At 55.1% G+C, this 21,176-nt stretch overlaps 1 protein-coding gene across 1 annotated transcript in view; it reads right to left on the reverse strand.

Moving 5' to 3' along the window:
- PRKN (parkin RBR E3 ubiquitin protein ligase) overlaps window positions 1–21,176 on the reverse strand; it is a 976,089-nt gene that overhangs the window by 651,100 nt on the left and 303,813 nt on the right. The window contains exon 3 of the mRNA XM_036024958.1: window positions 5,558–5,801. Within this exon, the coding sequence (XP_035880851.1) occupies window positions 5,558–5,801 (244 nt within the window). The remainder of the gene's footprint in view (window positions 1–5,557; window positions 5,802–21,176) is intronic.

Genomic DNA, 21,176 nt, shown 5'->3' on the forward strand with positions numbered 1-21,176 from the left:
CGAGCCTGCAAACCAAAAGGTTGCTAGTTGGATTCCCAGTCAGGGCACATGCCTGGGTTGTGGGCCAGGTCCCCAGTAGGGGATGTGCTAGGCACAACCACACATTGATGTTTCTCTCCTTTCCTTCCCCTCTCTATAAAAATAAAAATAAATAAAATTTTTAAAAAAGGTTTGAGCTAAATTTCTGATTTTGTGTTGGGCCACATTCATAGCCACCCTTGGCCCCACGCAGCCCGTGGGCCCCGGGCTGGACACCCCTGGTTTAGATCAAGTTGGGGAGCTGACATCTTGACAACACTGAGCCTTCTCCACGGACACAGTACGCCTCTCCGCCAACTTAGTTCTTTGATTTCCTTCATCAGACTCGCGCGCCCTTCCTCACATAGATCCTGTACTTGCGAGGGTTACATCTAAGTTTCCCATTTTTGGGGTGCTAACCACGTCCGTTGCTGGTAATATGAAAGAGCAGTCGACGTCTGTGTATTAGCTTCGTGTCCTGTGCTGTTGATATTAGTTCAGGAGTTGTGGGTTTTGGGGTTTTGGGGGGCCATTCTTCTAGATTTTCTACACAGTCAGTCATGTCGTCTGTGAACAAAGACGGTTTTACATCTTCTTCCACTTTCTCAGGTTTGTCTAATTTCAATCAGTTCCCTCTTCTATGTTTTCAAGTTATATTTCAATAATTTATTTTTTTAGATTTAAAAAAAATTTTTTTATTCACTTTGAGAGAGAGAGAGAGAGAGAGAGAGAAACAGAGGAACATCAATGTGCGGTTGCTGGGGGTTATGGCCTGTAACCCTGTCATGTACCCTGGCTGGGAATCGAACCTGCGACACTTTGGTTCTCAGCCCATGCTCAATCCACTGAGCTATGCCAGCCAGGGCATATTTCAACAATTTGTTCTGGAATGCAACATTTCATCAAAAGTATCTCTCTCCTTTAATAAGAAGACATGTTCTATTTTACAGTAAAATATTCTTCAATATTAATAAAATGCTTTCTTAGTAAGGGAGGGCAGTAAGACTTCAGAGAACAGGATCAAATTAACAAAAGTTTTATTTTTAAAAACCAGAGAGTTATGAAAATATCGTATACCATGTGACATAGATGTTGAAGCTTACATTTGGACTAAATTAACATGGTTCTTCGAGACGACCTAGTTTCGGACTGTGTTTGCTTTAACCCAAACCCCTGGAGGAAACACGACCATTTGCCCATTTCTTCCGGTACCTGTACTTGGGGGAGCACAGACTGGCGTGCACCCCCAACACGAGTGTGGAGTGAGACAGCCGGTCAGGCCTCGCCTCGCCCGGGTCAGGTCCTGAAAGGGCCCACCGTCATCTCCCACCCCTGACGAGGGTGCCAGCACCCCCCGCCTGGCGGGGCTGGGCTGGAGAATTAAAGAAGACATCCCGTGGAAGCGGTGCTCAGGCCGGCACCAGGGTCACGGCCGGCACTCCGAGATGTCACCGTTATTATTACCGCTAGCTCCTGAGCTTACGGGAACTGCAATATCTCTGTTTTTCTCTTCCCCGCCGGCCTCCTGCCGTTCGTCCCGAGCAACCCAGGCGAGCCTTCCCTCAGTCGGAGCAGCTCACCCCATCGCTCCACACCCCTGCGGGGCTCCTCTCTCCTCGGGGTAGAACCCAGGGCCGAGCACGCCCCGCACCGCCCGCCCCACACAGCCCCTTCCGACTCCTCCCCTCCTGTGGACTCACCCCCTGCCCAGCCACGCTGGCCTCCTCGCCGGCTGAGCGGGGACGGGCCCACCCTGGGGCGCAGACTCCCTCTCCCCCCTGCCTGACACCCCTCGATGGGGGCTGTCCTCCGACGTCACCTCCTCCGAGAGGCCTCCCGGCACCTTGCACAAGAGCGCCCTTCCAACTCTCTCTACTCCTTCACCCATCACGTTTTTCTCCTGAGGATGCATGCTTCCCAGTTATCCCAGTTATTCATTTCTTTACGTTCTTCCCATGCAGAATGAGATTCCTTTGGGAGGACACTGTCTTCTGTTCCATTTCCTGCCACAGCCCAGCGCCTAGGACTGTGCCTGGCACACGGGAGGGACTCACTGTTTGCTTCTGTACTTGATTGACTGTATAACCCCACACCCCTCCCAGCCCGGCTTCTAGATCCATGCCATCCTGTCAGGGCGGGTGGGAGCCTGTCAGATGTGCGGGTCTCTGCCTTCGCCCTAGGCTGACGGGGAGCGTCCCCCGGGGACTCTGGCGGGCACTGAGGCCTGAGACCCTGCTCGCTGGAATACTTCCAGGGCCTCTTTCAGCTCGCGGACCTCCCCTCATGAATCATCTTACAACATGGCCAGCAGCCTAAGTGCAACTAGCACACTCAGCCTGTTTGACCACAGAGGTGCCCGTGACATTGACTCCCATCGGCCAGAGGTCTTTTTTGTCAATAAAGGCCCAAAAGACACCTTCACGGGTGTCAGAGGCTCTGATTGTTTCCTCCACTCTGGCCCCGGCATCTCTGCTCTCAAGACCTCCCACCTTGTCTATCACCCGAGTCCCCCGCCAAACACACAGGCAGTGGGGCTGTTTCTCTTAAATGTCTTCCTTTAAGGAAGAGGTTTTCAAACTCTTTGTAGCCAGGGATTTTTTTCCCCAGGTCACATGTGTTGCTGGTGCACAGTGTGTAAGGCTGGTGAGCGGGAGGCGGCTCTGGCCCAGGGGGGCCCACCCTGCTCGTTCACCTCTCCCCGGGACCTGCCTACCACCCCCCCACCCCCCACACCCCTGCGCTGAGCACAGCAGGCAGGGGACACCCGCCGCTCTCAGCCTAGGAAACCTTTGCTGTGGGGGAGGGCTTCTCAGGGTGCCATCAGCACCTGGACTGCCGGGCCTCCACTCCCAGCCATGGGAGGTCGGATTCCCGGTCTGGTTCGGGCACAGGCACTCAGGGGCACTGGTGGGTAGCCCCGCCCACCGGTGGGAAGCCCCGCCCACCAGAGTCCGGCCCTCACTGCCCTGGGAGTGCGGGCCTGTCGTTCTGTTGAAGGAAGGCATCACACGGGCAGGGTGTGTGCCCGCGCTCATTCCCCATCACCCCATCCCGAGGGTCACACTCACTCAGGCCCCGAACACACCGAGACGTTTTTAAAAGGTGAAGTCTCGTTTTCTCTGAATAATTTTCCATAAAGCTTTCGTTCTAGCCGTTAAATACACAGAAATTCTGATAAATGGCTTACTGCATTTACGATTTTAAGCAATTCAGTGGACACTCATCACCACTTTTCCAGGAGAGTTTAGGGAAAACTCCAGGAAATGGGACCAATGTCCTGCCCCCGATGACACAGCGCACACGTGCAGAAAAGAGTATGAGAAAGTGCCCAGAGGTACGCGAGTTCCGAACAGGACGCGACTCCTTCGGGCCTGGAGACTGAGGGTGGCTCGTGGCACTATTTCCGTTCAGCTTTCAGTGCGACTCGGGGTCGAGCCTTAAAGGGGAGCGGGGATAAAGCACCTCCTCTTTCCTGGCCCTGCCAGATGCCACATCAGCGACACGAGCCCCGCGGCGGAGCAGGCAGGGCCCGGGGCGGCGCACTCCTGCTGGGGTGGGGAAGCATGTGCGGATGCTACCGCTGCAGTGTGCCCAGCCACGGGGTACACCGTGGCCAGTAATGCCCGGCCAGTCCCTGGCCCTCAAAATACACAGACTGAGAAACGGGGTGATGAGAGGCAGGGGTGCAGGGGCCCTGCGGGGGAGCCAAGGCTGGGCCATCCCGTCCCAGCGTGCGGGGGCCGACTGCTCTGAGGCCGGCCGCAGGCTGCCTCGGCGGTCTCGTGGGGGCCGTGCACTCCTGCATCCGAGGGCTCGTCCTGCCCGACGGGAAACACCCCACCCCCGCCACTCTCGCAGAAAGGGCCCCTCCTCCTTGTTCTGTGTTCTCCTACCAGACGCGAGGTTTCCTACCATGTGTGTGTGCTCTGCCACCTGCCTCCAAAGCCCTGGTCTCCCACAACTGTCTTTATAACGAGCCCGTGTCACACGATGGGCCTCGGCCCCCTGTCTGCGCCCCAGCTCCCTGACTCTCCCCTCGGCCTCCCTGAGCTTGCGTCCTTACCTGCCCAGTGAGGACTCTTTAAGTTCCGGCAGCTGAAATGATGTTCTCTCCAGTACCCGCCTTTCTCTCTTACGTCCGTTTTAGGTTCCATTTTCCTATTTTGCTTTGATTAACATAAAACGTCTGTGTTGCACACTCTGTTTCAAAACGCTGGCTTATTTTCTCAAGTCCCGGGGGAGCGAATCTTCCCGTGTGTGGCACAGGCTCTCCTCCACTCGAGGAGGAATGTGCTCTGTTTGACCTACGGCGTTAATGACGGGGCCCTTCAGTGGGGCCTGCCTGTGCTGGGGCGTCAGCGCCCCGGGTGCCAGCTGGGTGCCCCCCAGGGCGCCTTCCTGCTGCTGCTCTGCTGGGAACGTCGGGTCTGACATTTATGCTCCTTCCTCATTCTGGACCACACGGGCACTGCAGGGGGTTAGATCTACTTCATTCCCTGCCCCCCCCCCCGTTTCGTGCATGTTCACCCCACTGCTCCAGTATACTCTTCCATCTCCTAGGTGCCCAGTGCACGGGACGGGCCCCCTCCACAGCCCCCTCCAGTCCCCGGGACATCAGCTCCGCCCTCGGACCCCAGGTTTGTCCGCCCCTCCATCTCAACACCTCCGTGCTGTCCAGCTTTCCCCTTGTCCCTGGAAATAAGTGCTCCCTCTTGGGGGGCAATTTGACTGTGGTTTTTAAATTTAGGGAGTTCAACGGACTTTTCATATCAGTTTAGGTCTCCCGCTTGCTGGTTCCAGACTCCCGGACCCTGTGGGAGCCGTCCTAGCCCGGAGCCGCCTGGCCTGTGACTCCACTTATATATGGTATGTGGAGAGAAGTAAACCCCAAAATCACCCTGTTAAAGCTTCAACTACTTAGACTGGAGAATAAAAGACTCAAGAAAACACACTAACATTGTCAAAGTAACAAAGGGACCTCCGCCAGTGCCAAAGAAGATGCATTTGCGCATCTGTGAAATGGGTTGTAGCACAGAGGGAAGGAAGGACCATTCACGCGAGGGGGGGCGGGGGGCGTTACTGACACCGTAACATTTTGGCCTAGAACCTGTGGATGAGGGACTTGCCTCTCAAGCTCTTGTTCTGCTTTTTAAACGTTCTCTACATCATCAGAAACATAATCAACCACGATGTTTTTTAATTAATCAAGAAAGAAGGACAGAAAGACAAAATTGAGAGGGACAGACGTGCACCCGAAGCCCGTATTTGACCCCAGCGCAAAGCATCGCACGTCCCCACCGGCCCCCGGCTCCTCGCTCAACAACAGCAAAACACAGCCCTCAAGTCACGAAGCCGACTCCACCCCTTCCGTTCCCTAGCAACACGGAAAGCCCCAGTTTGACGTCCACGTCCTCTCCCGCTGGCCCCGCCCCTCCCGGGGACTGGAGCGCCTCCTGACCCACAGAGACGCAGGGAGCCCCTCTCAGTGGAGACGGCACCCACAAGCGCCCGCGGCCCGCAGCGGGGGCCTCACGCTTACCTGGGCGTCCGGCTGGCGGGGCGATGGTCTCCCTGTCTTCGACCAGGATGGCCGCCAGACCCTCCGAGTCGGTCGGGAGGACAGAGCCACTGAAGTCCACGCGAGTTAAGCTCTCGGGCTCCCTCTGAGAGGCCCCCGCGGCGCTCCAGGGACGGCCCCCGCCGGGGGCGGAGGTCATTTCCTGGCCTTCCCTCGCGGGCCTCAGCACCACGTGGACGATGCTCTGCTGGTCCAGGTCGCAGCCCTGAGCGGGAACAGAGGACAGACACACAGTCAGGTGCCGGAGCTAAAGTGCCGAGTGGCCTTGAACTTGCCTGGTCTTCTGGAGTGTGCAGGGAGTCTAAGGCTGCTTCTGTGCAATGACCGCGGCCAGCCTGGACCGGCGACAGCGACGAGCGTGTGATGGGTCACACTCACCTGCCAGGAGGGCCCCGCACTCACACGTGCGCCTGTTCCACGAGCGGCCCAGAGCTGCGCCAGAGGCTAAGAAATGGGGGGCAACCACAACACCTTCACAGAGACCAACGTGGTGTCCGAAGAGGCATGCGCCCTAGTCGGCAGAAGCACGTGCTGAGTGCAGCAGGGGGTGGCACTCGGTTAAGAAGGACCAACTTCCGAAGCGGCACGGCCTTGCAATCACCAGCCTACGTCCTGGCCTCCATCTCGGCTTTAGAAAGCACCGAGTAGGTTATCATCAGCCCTGGGTATTTTTCTCTAGAATTCATGATAGATGTGCTGGTGGCAGACTCCACCCCTCCCCCCAACGTCACAGCAGGCACATGGTCACCCCCAGGGGACCCCAGGAGGCAGGCCCACTCTATCTGGTTTCACAGGCGAACACGGGGCCGCGCCCAGGTATGATCTGCATCTCTGTGCTGATGCGTGTGAATGGGAGACCATGAGGTTCGGGGGAATTAGGGTCGGAAGTCCGAGTATCCGCTGGGATGAAAACTAGACTACTTCAGATGAAACCCCAGGTTCAGACTCTCTCCCAGACAGAAACTGTCACTCATCTGTAGGTCCCCGCCCCCCACAAACCCCCAATGTCGATGACTTCAAATCACGTGTTCCCAGGCGCTCTCATCTCAGGAATGTTCAAAGAACACCCACGCAAAACACAACGAGGATTTCAGAAGCAACGAACTCTGCCCCCTGCACCCCACCCCACCAGCGTCCCTGGACCTCACTCTCACACCTCCGAGAGTGGGCCGGTCACTCAGAGGCACCGCTTGCTGCCCGCCCCCTCCACTCTGGGGGGGCCCGGGAGGCAGGACACAGGGGCTGACAACTCGAGCCTTCCGTGGAGAGCGTATTGAGGGAGCCTCGGACCCTGGAAAGACGACACGGGTTCTCTCTGCCCCATGCGGTGGGCGCTAAAGAATCACACAGAACAGCCCTGGCTGGTGTGGCTCAGTGGATTGAGTGTGGGCTGCAGGCCAGGTCCCCAGTAGGGGGCGCATGAGAGGCAACCACACATTGATGTTTCTCTCCCTCTCTCCCTCCCTTCCCCTCTCTCTAAAAATAAATAAATAAAATAAAATAAAAGAATTACACAGAACAGGGAGGGTGGAGGGGCACCTGCGTGTGCCTCAGCCCAGACAGGGGCAAACACCTGACAGGTTGGCCTGGGGCAGGGCAGTGACACCAGCACACCAGAGCCACTCGGACACCCCGGCTCTGGGTTTACGGGCAGCAGTCTCTGTTCTGAGCTCCAGGGTCGGCACTCTGCCTCTCGCCCTCTCTCCTTCTCCCAACACCTGACTCAGGCCGCACAGCCCAGGCCTGGGTGGACACGCTGACCTCCTAACCAGTGTCTCTATATGCTGGGTGGTGGACGCAGCTCCAAGGTGACCCACCAGAGACCCCCGCCCTCATTTAATCCCCTCCTGCCCCGCGTGGGGAAGACCTAGGAATGTGCTGGCATGTCCCTTCCCTGATTAGATTACATTATGTGAAATTTTGAGGATTCATAATCTAATCAGGCCATGCCCGACATAATCCAGGAGTCCTTAAAAGATGCAGCCTTCTTCCTGGTGAAAAACACTTGAAGCCCAGGACAGACTCCACAAGAGAGACTGCCCACCGCTGGCCATGAACATGGGAGGGCCACGTGTCAAGGAGTGCCGGCAGCCTGTAGGGAGCAGCGAGAGGTCAGGGGCCTTAACCCCAACACCAGAGAACCGAATTCTGCCACAGCCCCCTGAGCTTGGAGAAGGAGCCCCACCTGACCCCCCCCCCCCCCCCCGCCCCGCTCCAGATGGGACCCAGCCCCGGCCCACACTGGGACCTCAGCCGGGGGAGGCCCCGAGTGGAGAGCAGCCTACGCTGTACCCGGACCCCTGAGCCCTGCAGACCTCGGGACCACCCAGGGTGCTGGGAGCCCCGCAGGGTCAGTGAGCCGCTGCCCAGCAACAGAAGCCCGGGGTCCTCGGTCACCCCTGCGGTCCGTCTATCACGGCCACAGTGACAGTCCTCACCAGGCAGTGGTGGGGGCTCACCGAAGCTCATCCCAGGGCCGGGCCAACGTCTTTAAACGTGACCGTGATGTGAAGGCCTGTGCCCCACCGCACATGCATGCATGCGGACGCGCACACACACACACACACACACTCTTCCTAAAGAGAGAAACAGGTAGGTAGCTTTTGGAAACTTGGCCAAACTGTCAAAAGATCATAAAACCAGTCATATGCACTTAGAAAAGCAATTCAGTTCTATTTGTTTTGCCATAGTAAACATGCAACATTTTAATAAAAGTCAATAACACAGAAACTCTAGTACTTTTGGGGCTTCCCTGTACTCAGGCTGTGTCCACATGAATCTGGGACACCCAGGGTGCCCCTACAGACCCCGCCCACCCAAGGCCCCTTCCCTCAGCAGCCCTGCTGGCTGGCCCACCACTGGGCGAGTTTCCTGGGCCCCGAGAGAGCAGAGAAAGAGGCCCGACCAGTGCAGCCTTCCGTCAGGAGTGTGCTGAGGGAGCTTACACAGAAGGAGTGTATCCGGCGTGCGGCACCCACTGCGGGGGCAGAACCTCTGGCTGAGGGCGGGCAGGGCCCAGCCCCCCTGATGGCGAAGAGACGCTCAGAAGCTGAGACCCCGCAGTTGCGAGTGGGGCCGCGAAAGCAACAGCAGACAACCCGTTTTCCATTCTAATTGGACCGCCGGACGCTGCGCCTCTCACCGTCTGGTCGGCGCTCAGCCAGCTCTGCAGGTGGTGGGGGACTCAGACGTGGGGAAATACCGGTTTCTGGTGACCGCCGATAAGCTCAGTGATCGGTGTCTGTAAACGGCTGTCGCCCCAGGACCTGGAGGTAGGACCTCCCTGACTCAGGGAGACCCGAAGCAGCCCCACCTGTGTGCGGCGGGAGGGCAGCCTGCCAGCCGTCCAGACGGGACCTGAGCCTCGGTGCTCCGGGGTGGGATGGCCCCCGCCCAGGACAGGACAAAGACCACCGCCCAGGGCGCAGAGGAGGGAACGCTGCAGCTTTTATCTGATTAACCTTTTCCCTGAATTCCAATCCCCTGACCTACACGTTCCTTTCCCTCATCTAAAGGCTTGGTTTGAAAAGAATTCTAGATGGTTCTGTTAGGGTCCTCTCAGATGGCCACCATCTGAGTGAAGCGCCCATAGACACCCAGTCCCTGCCTCCCGGGTGTGGGAGCAGACAGGCAGCACGGACGGCGGCTTTCCCGGTCCCACAGGCCCGGGAGAGCCCGAGTCCACTGGAGGCTGGTCTGGGAGCGCGTGCCCGCCCCTCGTGGGGAAGCCGCTGGGACGGCACCCGGCACCCGACAGCGCCTGGGGTTCCCCACGTGGCGCTCCTCTCCAGGAGGCGCCAGGGTCCGGTGGGGTCAAGTTCGTCCGCGGGCTCCTCCCAGCTGGGAGCAACGCCTCACCCCGTGGGGACCCGGGAGACTGGGAGACAGAGCACGGGGCTTGAGGCTGAAGAAATGTGGTTTGTTAGCTGTGTGGTTTGGGGCAAATTACTTTTCCTCTCTGAGCTTCAGCTTCTGTATCTGCCACGGGCAACACTGCTATCCACCTGGGGGGCCGCGCTCACAGCTTAAGGCAATGCACGGAGTACAGACCCCGTCCACAGTAAAAGCCGAATACGGTGTAGGTGGTACTGTCGCCGTCGTTTAGGGGTTTTGAAAATGAGAAGATGGCGACCTAGGTCGACGTGGCTCGCCCCTTCACACAACCACATCAAAATTACAACTAACATATAGAACAACCAGCACTCAGGAACGTCGGACATCGAGTTGAATGGAAGTCCGACAACTACGGAATTGAAGAAACCCCACCCATCCAGACTGGCAGGAGGGGCGCAGACATGGAATGAGCTGGTCCCTCACCCATGTGGATAAAGATTCGGGAGGGATATTGCAGGAGGAAGGAGTCCCAGACCCAGACCAGACCTTGCAGCCTGGGGTTCCAGGGCCAGGAAGATGAGTCCCCACAACCTCTGGCTGTGAACACCAGCGGGGGCTGAGTCGGCGGAGGAGGCTGCTGGACCCCTAAGCAGCTCCTCTTGGGGAACCCACACATGGACTCGCCCACTCAGACTCGCTCCCTCTGAGCTCCAGCACCAGGGTGGCAGCTTGGAGGGCACCAGTGGTGCACAGGGAGAGACCGCAGTGTCTGGCTTCAGGGTGAGCAAAGGCCACTGTCCCTTTGCTGAGCCCTCCCCCCACACACAGCCGGTAGGCTGATACCATATCTGAGACTCCATAACCCGGCTGACACTGTGTGGTCCACCTTGGAGATCCACAGAGGCTCTGCCCACTCAATTCATAGGCCCACCTGAGCTGCTTTTCCATAAGAATGGCTGGTCTTGGCTCCTAAATCCTATCAAACAAGCAACAGCGGGGTTCAATGAGCACTAGTGGTGGCCAGATTAGAGTCACAGCCTGGCTTCCCTGGAACTCTCCAAGCCCAGCACAAGCAGCAGCCAGCTCAGACTGCTCTACAGCTCAGGCAGGGTGCCCCAGGCAAAACACGGGTGGGGGCTGACGTTGGCCTGCACCACCCGAAAACCTTAGGGCCAACGCACTCAGTGGACAGCTACAGACCACGTTGGAGCACCACCACCTGCCCCTGCACAGCTGGTCCTCCTCGGAGGGTGGAGGTTGATGATCAGTGGTCACAGTCAGTCCTGGCAGCTGACTGGCCTGGGTAAATCCCTCTAATTGATCTGCCACAGCAACCAAGGCTCAACGATAAGATCAGGGTGTATTCAGCCCACAAAAGGGCACACCTCAAGTACCCATCTTGGGTGATACGGGAGGCTGTGCCACTGGACCCTATATGACACCTATTATTTTAGGACACACGACCAAGACACGGAGTCAAAGCAGCTCTACCTAATACATAGAAACAAACACAGGGAGGCTGCCAAAATGAGGAGATAAGAAACATGGCCCAAATGAAAGAACAGATCAAAACTCCAGAAAAAGAGCTAAATGAAAAGGAGATAAACAATCTAATAGATGCAGAGTTCAGAACACTGGTTACAAGGATGCTCAAGGAACTTAGTGAGGACCTCAGCAGCATAAAAAGACCCAGACAGAAGGGAAGGATACACTAATTGAAATGAAGAACAATTTACAGAGGAACAACAGTAGAGTGGATGAAGCTGAGAATCAAATCAATGATTGGAACATAAGGAAGCAAAAACAACCACACAGAACAAGAAGAAAAAAAGAATCCAAAAAATGAGGGTAGTTTTAACAGCCTCTGGTACAACTTAAAGAGGTCCAACATTCGCCTCAGAGGGATGCCAGAAGGAGAAGAGAAAGAGCAAGAAATTAGAAATATGAAAAAATAGTGAAAGAAAATTTCCCTACTTTGGTGAAGGAAATAGACAGGCAAGTCCAGGAAGCACAGAGAGTGCCAGTTATGATGGATGCAAAGAGACCCATTCAAAGACATATCATCATTAAAAGGCCAAAGGTTAAAGATAAAGAGAGACTCTTAAAAACAACAAGAGAAAAGAAGTTAGTTACTGGATGGTTGACAGATGGGGGAAGAAGGAGAATGGGTGAAGAGGTGAGGGGATTAAGAAGTACAAACAGGTAGTTACGAGAATAGCCAGGGGGATGTAAACCCTGTACATGGAGATAGCATAGACAAAGAACTTATTCATGTGACCCATCATGTGAACAATAGGTGGGAGCGCTGTCTGAGAGAGGGAGGGGCACTGGATGGAGAGAGGGAAAGGGGGGGAAAATCAGGACAACTGTAATAGCACAATCAATACAATTTAAAAAAAAAGAGAAAACTAAAGAGGATGGGTCCTTCATCTCAGACATACAGTCTCCAAACCTCATCTGGCTGCTCCAGGCCCACAAGCTTCTTTGGGAAATGGACCAAGAAGGCGGGGTAAGCAGAAGCGGTAGATGTGACGGACGGCCTCCTGAGAGCTGGAAAGCGACGGGAGAATCACCCTTCTGTCCATCGCTCTGTCAAGGACCCACGGGCCTCTCCGCCTGGGTCCAGGACTCGGGCAGACACGTCACCTGGAACCTTCCATTCCGTAGGCACACAGACCAGCCCACGCTCATCGGTACTGTGGCCGCCCCGGTGTCTGTGCTGTCTGGACTGGGCGGAGTTATCTTCCGTGTCCTTAATGTCGTTCATTCATTGTTAGTTCCCAGTCTGGGAGGGCCCATCCCGTCAGACAAAACGCTTCGACCGTTTCATCTGGAAGTCTGCGATACCACCTGTTGTGTGCTAGCTTCCGCCTTTGAGTTTTAGCAGCACGTGGTTTTTTCCCCTAGAACAGCAATGACACTTAGCCTAGAATCATCAGATGAAAGATTTCCATAATTTAATAGTCAGTGATGTTATCAGACTTTAATTTGAAAAATCATTTTGACATTAAGGAGCTCTCTCCTAGATAATTTTGAAGAAACACTTTTGTAAAGCGACTTGAATTTTATTTTATTTTTTTGCTGTTAACAACTCAGAATGCTTAGGATTTGCATCTTTTGGAAATAACTTACCGACCAACAGATGGTTTATAAGACCATCAGAGTTTTTAGTAGTGCATTTTCTAGGACAGGGGTGTAAAACTCATGTTCACCGGGGGCCACATCAGCCTCGCAGTGGCCTTCAAAGGGCGGAATGTGACTTTAGGACCGTGTACATGTAACTGCTCCTTAGCCAGGGGCAGGGACCTCGGCGCTGCCGCCGGGTAGAAACCAGGCGCCGGGCCAGATAAGACGAGGTGGAGGGCCGGATTCAGCCCGCGGGCCCTGTGTGTGCACCTGCGCTCTGTCATGTTGTGAATGACAATATTTAGGGAGTTAGGTCCGGGCGTTTTTAAATGTAGTGGTTAAGAAATGCTTTGATGGGTCATCGCTAACAAGGTGCCCAGTGGGTGGAAGCTGGCCTGGGCCTGACGAGAGGCGGAGGAACAGGGCAGGAACTGTCCCCCCGACTTCTTTCTCTCCAACTCCAGGCCCACCCCATAGCAGGCATGAACACCAGACACCAGTTTATATTAATTGCACGAGAAGGAAACTTCCCCTTCCAAGCGGTGTCTCATCTTTTACAGACGACTTCTGAAAGGCGCTGCCCTGTGATTCGCGCTTTGGGCGTGTCGCGCGTCTCTTCTGACGGGGTCTCGCGAGAGTCGGAGACGTCACGCCACACGGAGGCGGCGAGGGGCCTCCCTGGTCGCCGAGGGCCGGCGGTGCAGTTACAGAGAAGGTCAATTAGCTCCACGCTAATTAGCCGGTGTGGGCCCCGCCCCTGTCACCCTCGCTGTGACTCCCGCTGCAGGCCGGGGGCCATTTCACCGCTCATGAGGACTTGTGCCAGACGGGGCGCGGCAGGGGAGGGGGCAAGGCGGGAAGGGGGCGCGGTAGGGGAGGGGGTGCGGCAGGGGAGGGGACGAAGTCTGGACAGGAATCAGTGTCTCTGCTGCAGGCCCACCGGCCCGGGAACCGGTCTGCTGCAACAAGGGAGGTTGCTGCTGCGGGGCCGGTGCGCCGGCCTGGGACTCCGTGCACCCGCGCGCCCTTCCCCAGATGCACGGGAAAGCGCGGTCAACCCGGCGCTCGTTAAAAACAAGTTACCTTCGTGTTTTATGTCGTTAACTTCACGACGACTGTCCTGCAGCGTTGTTTCTCTTAATGCAATGTTATTACTGGTTGTGGTGAATATTATAAGCGAAATGTACATGGATTTTCCCCAGCAGAGCTAAATCGGTTTTTCACGAGTTCGGCGCGCACGCTCTGTAGGGCTCCTGTGGGGGCGGGTTACACGCACGCGCGCCTCGTGGATGCAGGGCACAGAGAGAAAACTCTTAAGTAATAATAGCAGTGTGCGTTATATGAGGCCTTCCTCCGTCCTAGAGATATTTTAGTCCCAGGTGATTCAGCCCTGGGGACAAAATATGGAGCAGGCAAACTGTGCCCCAAACTCGCCATCCCACGCCCCGCATCTCTGTTGCTGTGCTCGGGGCCCCCCAGACCCAGCGAGAGCATCGGCGGCTCCCAAAGAGGTTCTGCGATTAACACGCAGAGATGATAGTTTGTAGCAATGGGGCTATTTCCAAAACAAGCAAGCAAAACCACGAAGGGTAAAAACAGCTTTATGTCCATTTGTAGGGTCTATTCCTCGCTTGGCCCTAAAGAACAGTCAGCCGCTGTTTTTATTCTCCCTGCTCGTTTCGGGTCTTCTTACCTCGGTCCCTCCCATAACCCCGCTTTCTAAGACAATGGGAGGTTTGGGGATGATGGCTCCTCCCTGCCCACTACCGCCTCCTGTCCCCTCTCCCTCTCCTCCCCCCCCCATCTCCCTCGCCGGCCCCCCCTTCTCCTGGGCTGTATTTGTATCCCACGGTCTCTCTGGGTGAACTCGGGCAAAGCCGAAAAGAACCAGGAGCTCCCCTCGCTTGGGGCGCGCCCACTGCTGCTCCCTGCAGACGCGAGGACCAGGTGACTGGGCTGGAGAAACAAACTGATGTGTTCGAGGTGGCGATAAATCGGTAGCCAGCCTGGGACACAATACGTTTTCTTCTTCTTTTATTTCACATCTTTCAACAAACTATTAGACAACAGGGGAAACACTTATCTCAAACCGATGAAAAGCTAGGGTGAAAAGTTTGAATCATTGACTGCTTTAAAACAGATCCGTCCCCCTCAAAAATTTATGAAAAATGAACACACACAAAAAAAATCGCTCAGGAGGAAAACAAGGCAACGGATTTGTTCCTGCCCAGGCCCCCCCCCCAAGCCAGAGCCGCAAGCCGGAGTGTACGGACCCTGGACGGGGGAGACACAGGCAGGGGCAGCGTCTTCTCAAATACCCGCAGCGTCCCCCCAGGCCACGGACATGGGCCAGCAGCCAGCGCCACCGCTCCCATCCCCGCCATTCAGTCCGCCCGGTCTCCCTGACCCCGGGTCCCTGGGCGGAGCTCCGGGGACCCCACGGTGCCAGCAGCAGGAGGAAGGCAGTGGAGGGAGAGGCAAGCCCCACGACCCGAGGGAGAAACACGCACTGACGGGCTTTCACACCCACTCTTTCTAAACCGACTCGGAGATCAATGATGTCGCACCTGCTCTGTGAATTCCTTCAGCGTCCAGCGTGGGTTTGAGTGGCAGTGGAAACCCAGCACGTGCTCCTGCTGCCAGCCGGCTCCTGGTGTCAAGTGCAAGGTCCCCTTCACTCGGATCCACAGGACCCGAGACCATTCCCCCGTCCCGCCGGCACTGCAGGCCCACGCTGGCTGGACCCGCCCTCTGGGAAGGATGCCCAGGGCTCACCTCTCCCACGGCCACTGCGGGCCATAACCACTTCCTCCCTGCGACCATCGGTTCAGGAAGCACAGTCCCGAGGGTCATGGCCTTGCAGCCACGAATACTACTGAGTGAGAAAGGTGCGCAGTGCAGGGGTGAATACCAGTAAGTGAGAAAGGTGCGCTGTGCAGGGGTGAATACCACGGAAGTGAGAAAGGTGCGCTGCGCGGGGCCAACAACCAGGGACTCCCACCCTGGAACCTGGACTCAGACACCATCTGTGACAAAAACATTTTCCAAAAGGCACCTCACCGGACTTATCTCCAATGGACGCCCTTTACGACTGCGGACGGGAGCGTTCACATTTTCATCCCGGAACGTTCTCAGGGTGGAAGGAGAGAAGGGGGGTGCAGCAGAGGCTCAGGCCGGCTTCCCCCGGGAGGAACCGGTTGATGCCAGTCACAAAAATCCCCTGCACCGCGGGGCACTGAAGCCCGGGGGTCCGTGAGAAAGTGCCTCCGGGCCGGGGGCCAGTTCCCTGTCCCTCCCGAACAGAAGCTAACGAAGCCACACGCCACACGGGTTTGCGGACAACACGTTCGATGCATTGACGGTAACTCACGTGACTTCCCGAGCTCCGGGGCAGAGGGAGGAAGGGCAAGCTGGAGTTCATTGGCACACGAGGGTCCCAGGCACGAGGAACTGGGCCTCCACCCAGCGAGACAAAGGCCCGGCCTCAGCGAGATCACGCTCTGCAGGGGCCCCAGTTTAAAGGAAAGCGCTCATCTCTCCGTCTTGCATTTCCATTTCCTTCCAACAAAGGAAGTACAGTGGCTTGGATAGGGTCTCCCCAAATCCACGCCTATCCAGAACCTCGGAATGTGGACTTCCTTGGGCACGGGGTCTTCACACAGATGTAACTAGGTAAGATCTTGAGGTGAAATCATCCTGGGTTTAGGGCCCGCCCTAACTCCAGTCATGGGTGTCTCTGTAAGAACAGAAGGGGCCACAGGGACAGACACAGAGACACAGAGAGAGAAAGGCCCCGTGGAAGCAGAGGCGGAGACCTGAGGGCCGCTGCCTGAGCTAAGGAAGCCGAGAGCCACCGGGAGCCGGGACAGGCCGGGGGGTCCCTCCCGGAGCCTTCAGAGGGAGCGGGGCCCTAGCGACCACACCTTGAGGGCGAAGCAGGCCCGACAGTGAAATACAAGCAGACATGAGTGACCCTAACTCCATGTCAAGTTCATAATATAACCGCAGACATGTAACTAACTCAAATGACCTCTGACCGCAGCATGCTGCTGCTGGGCTTATCACGGTTTCTGGGCCTTTTCTGTGACCACAGATGGAGTGTCTCTGTTTTTGTTTTAGGATGAAAGACATAATCTCTTCTCTTTTACATCATCCCTGTGACTGTTTACCTTAATCTCTTCTCTCGCTGAGTATCTTGGAAATGGTACCCTGAGAATGCCCCGCAATTAACCCTGTTTCACCCCACGCTGGAAATGGGCCTGTTCAGGATGACACTGTCCGACCGATCACAGAGATCGCTTCAGCTGTGCGCGTCTCTGTTGCGGGTCCTTTGGCCTCGGACTGCAGCACGTTCTCACCGAGGACGGACAGACCACGGGCTCCACGGCCTCGTGGAGCGGGGTGGCTGCGACCGCGGCTGCATGTACATCGGCTTGTCACGTTTCACGTTTGAGTCTTGGGGATTGCTTTTCACATGTTAGTTGTGCACAATATTTATCAATGTCTAAATTCAAATTTAAAAATCATGAAATCATCATAGACGCCTCTCTTCTGTCCTTGTTGGTTCTATTTATTCCATATTCCAAAAGCTCGTTTTTTTTTTAGATTTCTGGTTTACCTTTCTGTTCTGTAACTTTTTTTTAGGTCTAACTGACATGCAGGATTAGTTTCAGATGCACGACATGAAGATTCAATACATGCCTAATAATCTCCACAACAAGTCCACCAGCGCACACGGGTGTAACGTTTTTTCTTATGATGAGCATTTCAGATCTCCTTAGCAACTTCCAAATACACAAATGTATACAAAGTCACCATGCAGTACCTTCCATCCTCAGGATTTATTGTATAACTGAAACTCTGGACCCTTGGCTACCTTTATCCGTTTAGCTCGCCCCCCAGGTAAGTACCGGCCTCTCTGCGCCTGTGAGTGTGTTGGTTTTAGCTTCCACTCCAACAGAGATCACTGGGCTCTCTCGGCCTCGCTTACCTCGCTCAGCACAAGGCTCTCGAGGCCCCTCCCTCCCCGCGGTCACCAGCGGCAGGATTCCCTTCCCTTTCGGGGACTAGACAGTATCCCATTGCCCATGCTCACTGCATCTGCTTCATCCACTGGTCCATCCAGGGGTGCCACCGTCCTTTCCGTGGCTCGGCCGCTGCAGATGAGGCTGCAGTGAACACGGGCAGCAGAGATCTCTTCAAGACACTGTTCCTGCAGTTCCCTTCCGACAAACGCCCCGGACTGGGTCTGCTGAGTCACAGGGTAGTGTTTTTGGTTTTGTTTTTAATTTTGCAGAAAGCTTCCCACGGCGGCCTGCACAAGTTGACACTCCCACCAGTGGTGCCCAGGGTCCCTTTCTCTGTGTCCTTTTCAACACCTGTTGTTTCTTCTGTTTTTTTTTTTAATCATGATCGTTCTAATAGGTGCAAGGTTGGACAGCATGCTTTATCATAAGCCAGGATGCACGTCTGTAGGTGGTATTGTAAGCTCCTTTCTTAGACAAGTGACGGCAGATTTTCACCAATTTTTTCATAAATGCCTCACCCTAGAATTCATTCCGTAGTTGTATATTGTAATATTCTGGGGTTTTTTTTTCCAGAACTACACAGTCATTGCATGAGTATCTAAATCACAGCTTAGTTAAACAGCACCCCACTGGTGGACATTTGGGCTGATTCTCGTGACTTTAAATTACAGACGATGCTTCTATGAGTAGCCTTGCGTACACACCTTCACGTATTCTCCCAGCACCTCGGTACCAGCACTGGCTCCCGGAAGAGTCCTGGAAACACCAGCACTTCCACGGCGAGGAGCCCACCTAACGCCCAAACCGGGGTTTCTGAGTGTAACTTCCACTGAAGTGCACCCGGGCCCTGATGGCCGGCCCCGCTCCGAGAAAGCACAGCGGAGCCCGGGACGCCTGTGCGTGCGTGTGTGCGCGCACGCGCAGAAACGAGAACGTGCTCAAACACAGCTGGGTCACGTGGGCCACGTTTGGGAAAACACAAACATCAAAAGGAATGATGGTGAGAGATGGTAACGTGCTGAGTAAAGAAAAAAATCAATGAGTTTCTAAAAATACTTAAAAAGCTTAAGTGCGGGGCGTGAGACGGAGGTCTTTTATAAAGCAGAATGATGTAGGATACAGAAGGAGAGAATGATAGAGGAAGAAAACCACATTTTGAAACCAGTCATCTATCGATAATAATTCATTCCACCAAAGATCCCCAGGGGGCGCTCTAGCAAGTGGAAGAAAGGCGGCTGGGGATCAGCAGTTCTGCAGTAGCGAAGCGCTTTCCCCCAGACTGCATGCGTTTCGAACAGGGATCTTGTGCAGCGGAAGGTTGGCGGGCACCCCCAGTCGACAGCGGGCGCACCGGCCCTGCCAGTTCCAGACCCTTCGGTGTCCGGGGCGAAGGCGTCTGACCGAGTCTCCCGCCGAGAACACGCGGCGCAAACCCGGCTGCGGCGCGCTCTGCCAGGCACCGGGCCTGGACTCCGGAACCGCAGTTTTTGAAAAGGTAAAAAATGAAACAAGAAAGATGCCTGCGAGAGACTGCGCCGAACTGAAGGAGGCTGAAGAGACGAGACCAACTACACACAACGTGTGATCCCTAACGGAGCTCTCGATTAAAAAGAATTTCAGGGACACAGCTCTACAGGACAAGGCGGGGGCGGTCCTGGGCGCACGTGACCGTGGACTGCGTGAGAAACGCCACCGCGCGGACGTTCAGTCTCTCGGGCGGACTGAGTGCCACGGCTCTGCAGAGAGCCGCCCTTAGTTTTTGTAGGTGCGGACGGAAGGGTTTGGGGCCGGATGCTGATGTCTGCATCCCTGCTGACTTTCGGGGGGCGGGGGCAGGGGAGCGGGAGGGAGGGCAGGAGGGAGCAGAAGCAGGCGGAGTGCTAACACCACGGGGTCACCTAGATACAGGCCGCACAGGTGTGCGTCCTGTGGTTTGTCGCCGTTGTTCCCCGGCTTTTCCAGGCTCGGGACGCCGTAGCTCCCCGCTCGGCCACCAGACGGAAAGCACCCACGGAAAACAAGGAGCGTGGTGTGACTCCAAGACGTGGCGGGCGGGGGGGGGAGAAATCTACGTGTTCCACACCGCGTCTCACTGATTAAGTGGCCCAACCTGCCCCCACACCTCACTCCAAAACAGACCACACAGGAAGTCTCAGAACGGCTCAAGACACGTGCCTATAGGTGGTCGCTGCAACGATGGCTTTGGAAACAGAGGGAACAACTGAAATATTCTCCCACCCTGGGGCTGGCTGTCCGTCACGGTTCAGTTCAGCATCTGCTACAGTTCAGAAGCGCTCACACAGATAAGGGTGCTCGTCGGTCTTTAATTGCAAGTAACAGGCTGCAAGACACAGTATGTTCTTCTGAGTAGCTGCTTAGTTACGTAATGTGTATAATTGTGTACATGCATGAAAAGCATTGAGCTTCTTCCTCTTCATTAACGATTTTTATACACGGGCCTGCAGGTCCGCCCCTAGGACTCTCTCTTCTCTTCCTGACATCAGGTATTGTTTAAAAGATGTTAGAATTACAGACAAAAATGAAAATCACTAAAGGTGACAGTGCTTGGACAAACGTATGTTCAAACCAAGTAGACCCTTGGCTTGCCAGTGGGTCCGCTTCTCAGAGCTTAAATGAAATCAAATACCAGAATAGCTGGTTTTCATCTGGTGTTTGCCAGTGTGACACATAATTGTCAGAATAAATGCTCTTTTCAGTAAAAAAAAAAAATTGAGTACACATCCCAAGTTGTGATTACCTCTGAAGATGGGATTGGTTTATCAGAGAGGAATTTGAAGTTTTTTCTTTATACACTTCTAAAATGTTTTAAAAGTACACTTGGTCGTTGCATAATTGGATCATTTAGAAGAGCATCTAGTGAATGTTTGCAAGTAAAATATCCATTTAATCCTTAACACCCTTTCCTTTTTGTTTCAACAGAAAATGCTTACTATTCTCTGTTTTTATCTTCCTGCTTGGCAGTGTGCCCGGATGACATCATCGGGTTTTTGAGTGTGAGTAAGCGTCCCAGAGGCTACTGTGCACCAGCTAAAGGTGACAAGTGACATCATGTGTTACATTAAAATGACTGATTCGAAAGGGGAAGTTGCCCCTCCTCAACCAGCTGATGATTTACAGAATGGCAGAAGGGAAGATAGGTTCATCAGACTGATTTGCTGGCTATTTGCTGAGTCCACTGCCTTTTCGTCACTTTTTTGATGGTGTTTGTAAGGTTTTTGTTCTAGGTCATCCTTCTGGCTGCCCGCCTGGACCTTCGTGTTTCCCTTCTCTGAAATCTGGAGTTTGTCCTCTTCACGTTGCCGACGGGGGCGCTAAACTGGGGGCCACAGCAGCCTCAAGGTGACCTTCAAAGGGCCGAATGTGACGTTAGGACCGTGTACATGTAACTACTCCTTAACCAGGGGCAGGGAGCTCGGTGCTGCCGCCGGGTAGAAACAAGGTGCTGGGCCGGGTAAAACGAGGTGGAGGGCCAGACTCGGCCCGTGGGCCTTGTGTTTGCCGCCTGTGGCCTAGAACTTCACACCGGGTTGAACCCATTTTCACTCGATACTAAGCCCATCGACGTTACCCAT

Source organism: Phyllostomus discolor, chromosome 4 (genome assembly GCF_004126475.2).
Source record: "Phyllostomus discolor isolate MPI-MPIP mPhyDis1 chromosome 4, mPhyDis1.pri.v3, whole genome shotgun sequence".
NCBI classification, from domain to species: domain Eukaryota; kingdom Metazoa; phylum Chordata; class Mammalia; order Chiroptera; family Phyllostomidae; genus Phyllostomus; species Phyllostomus discolor.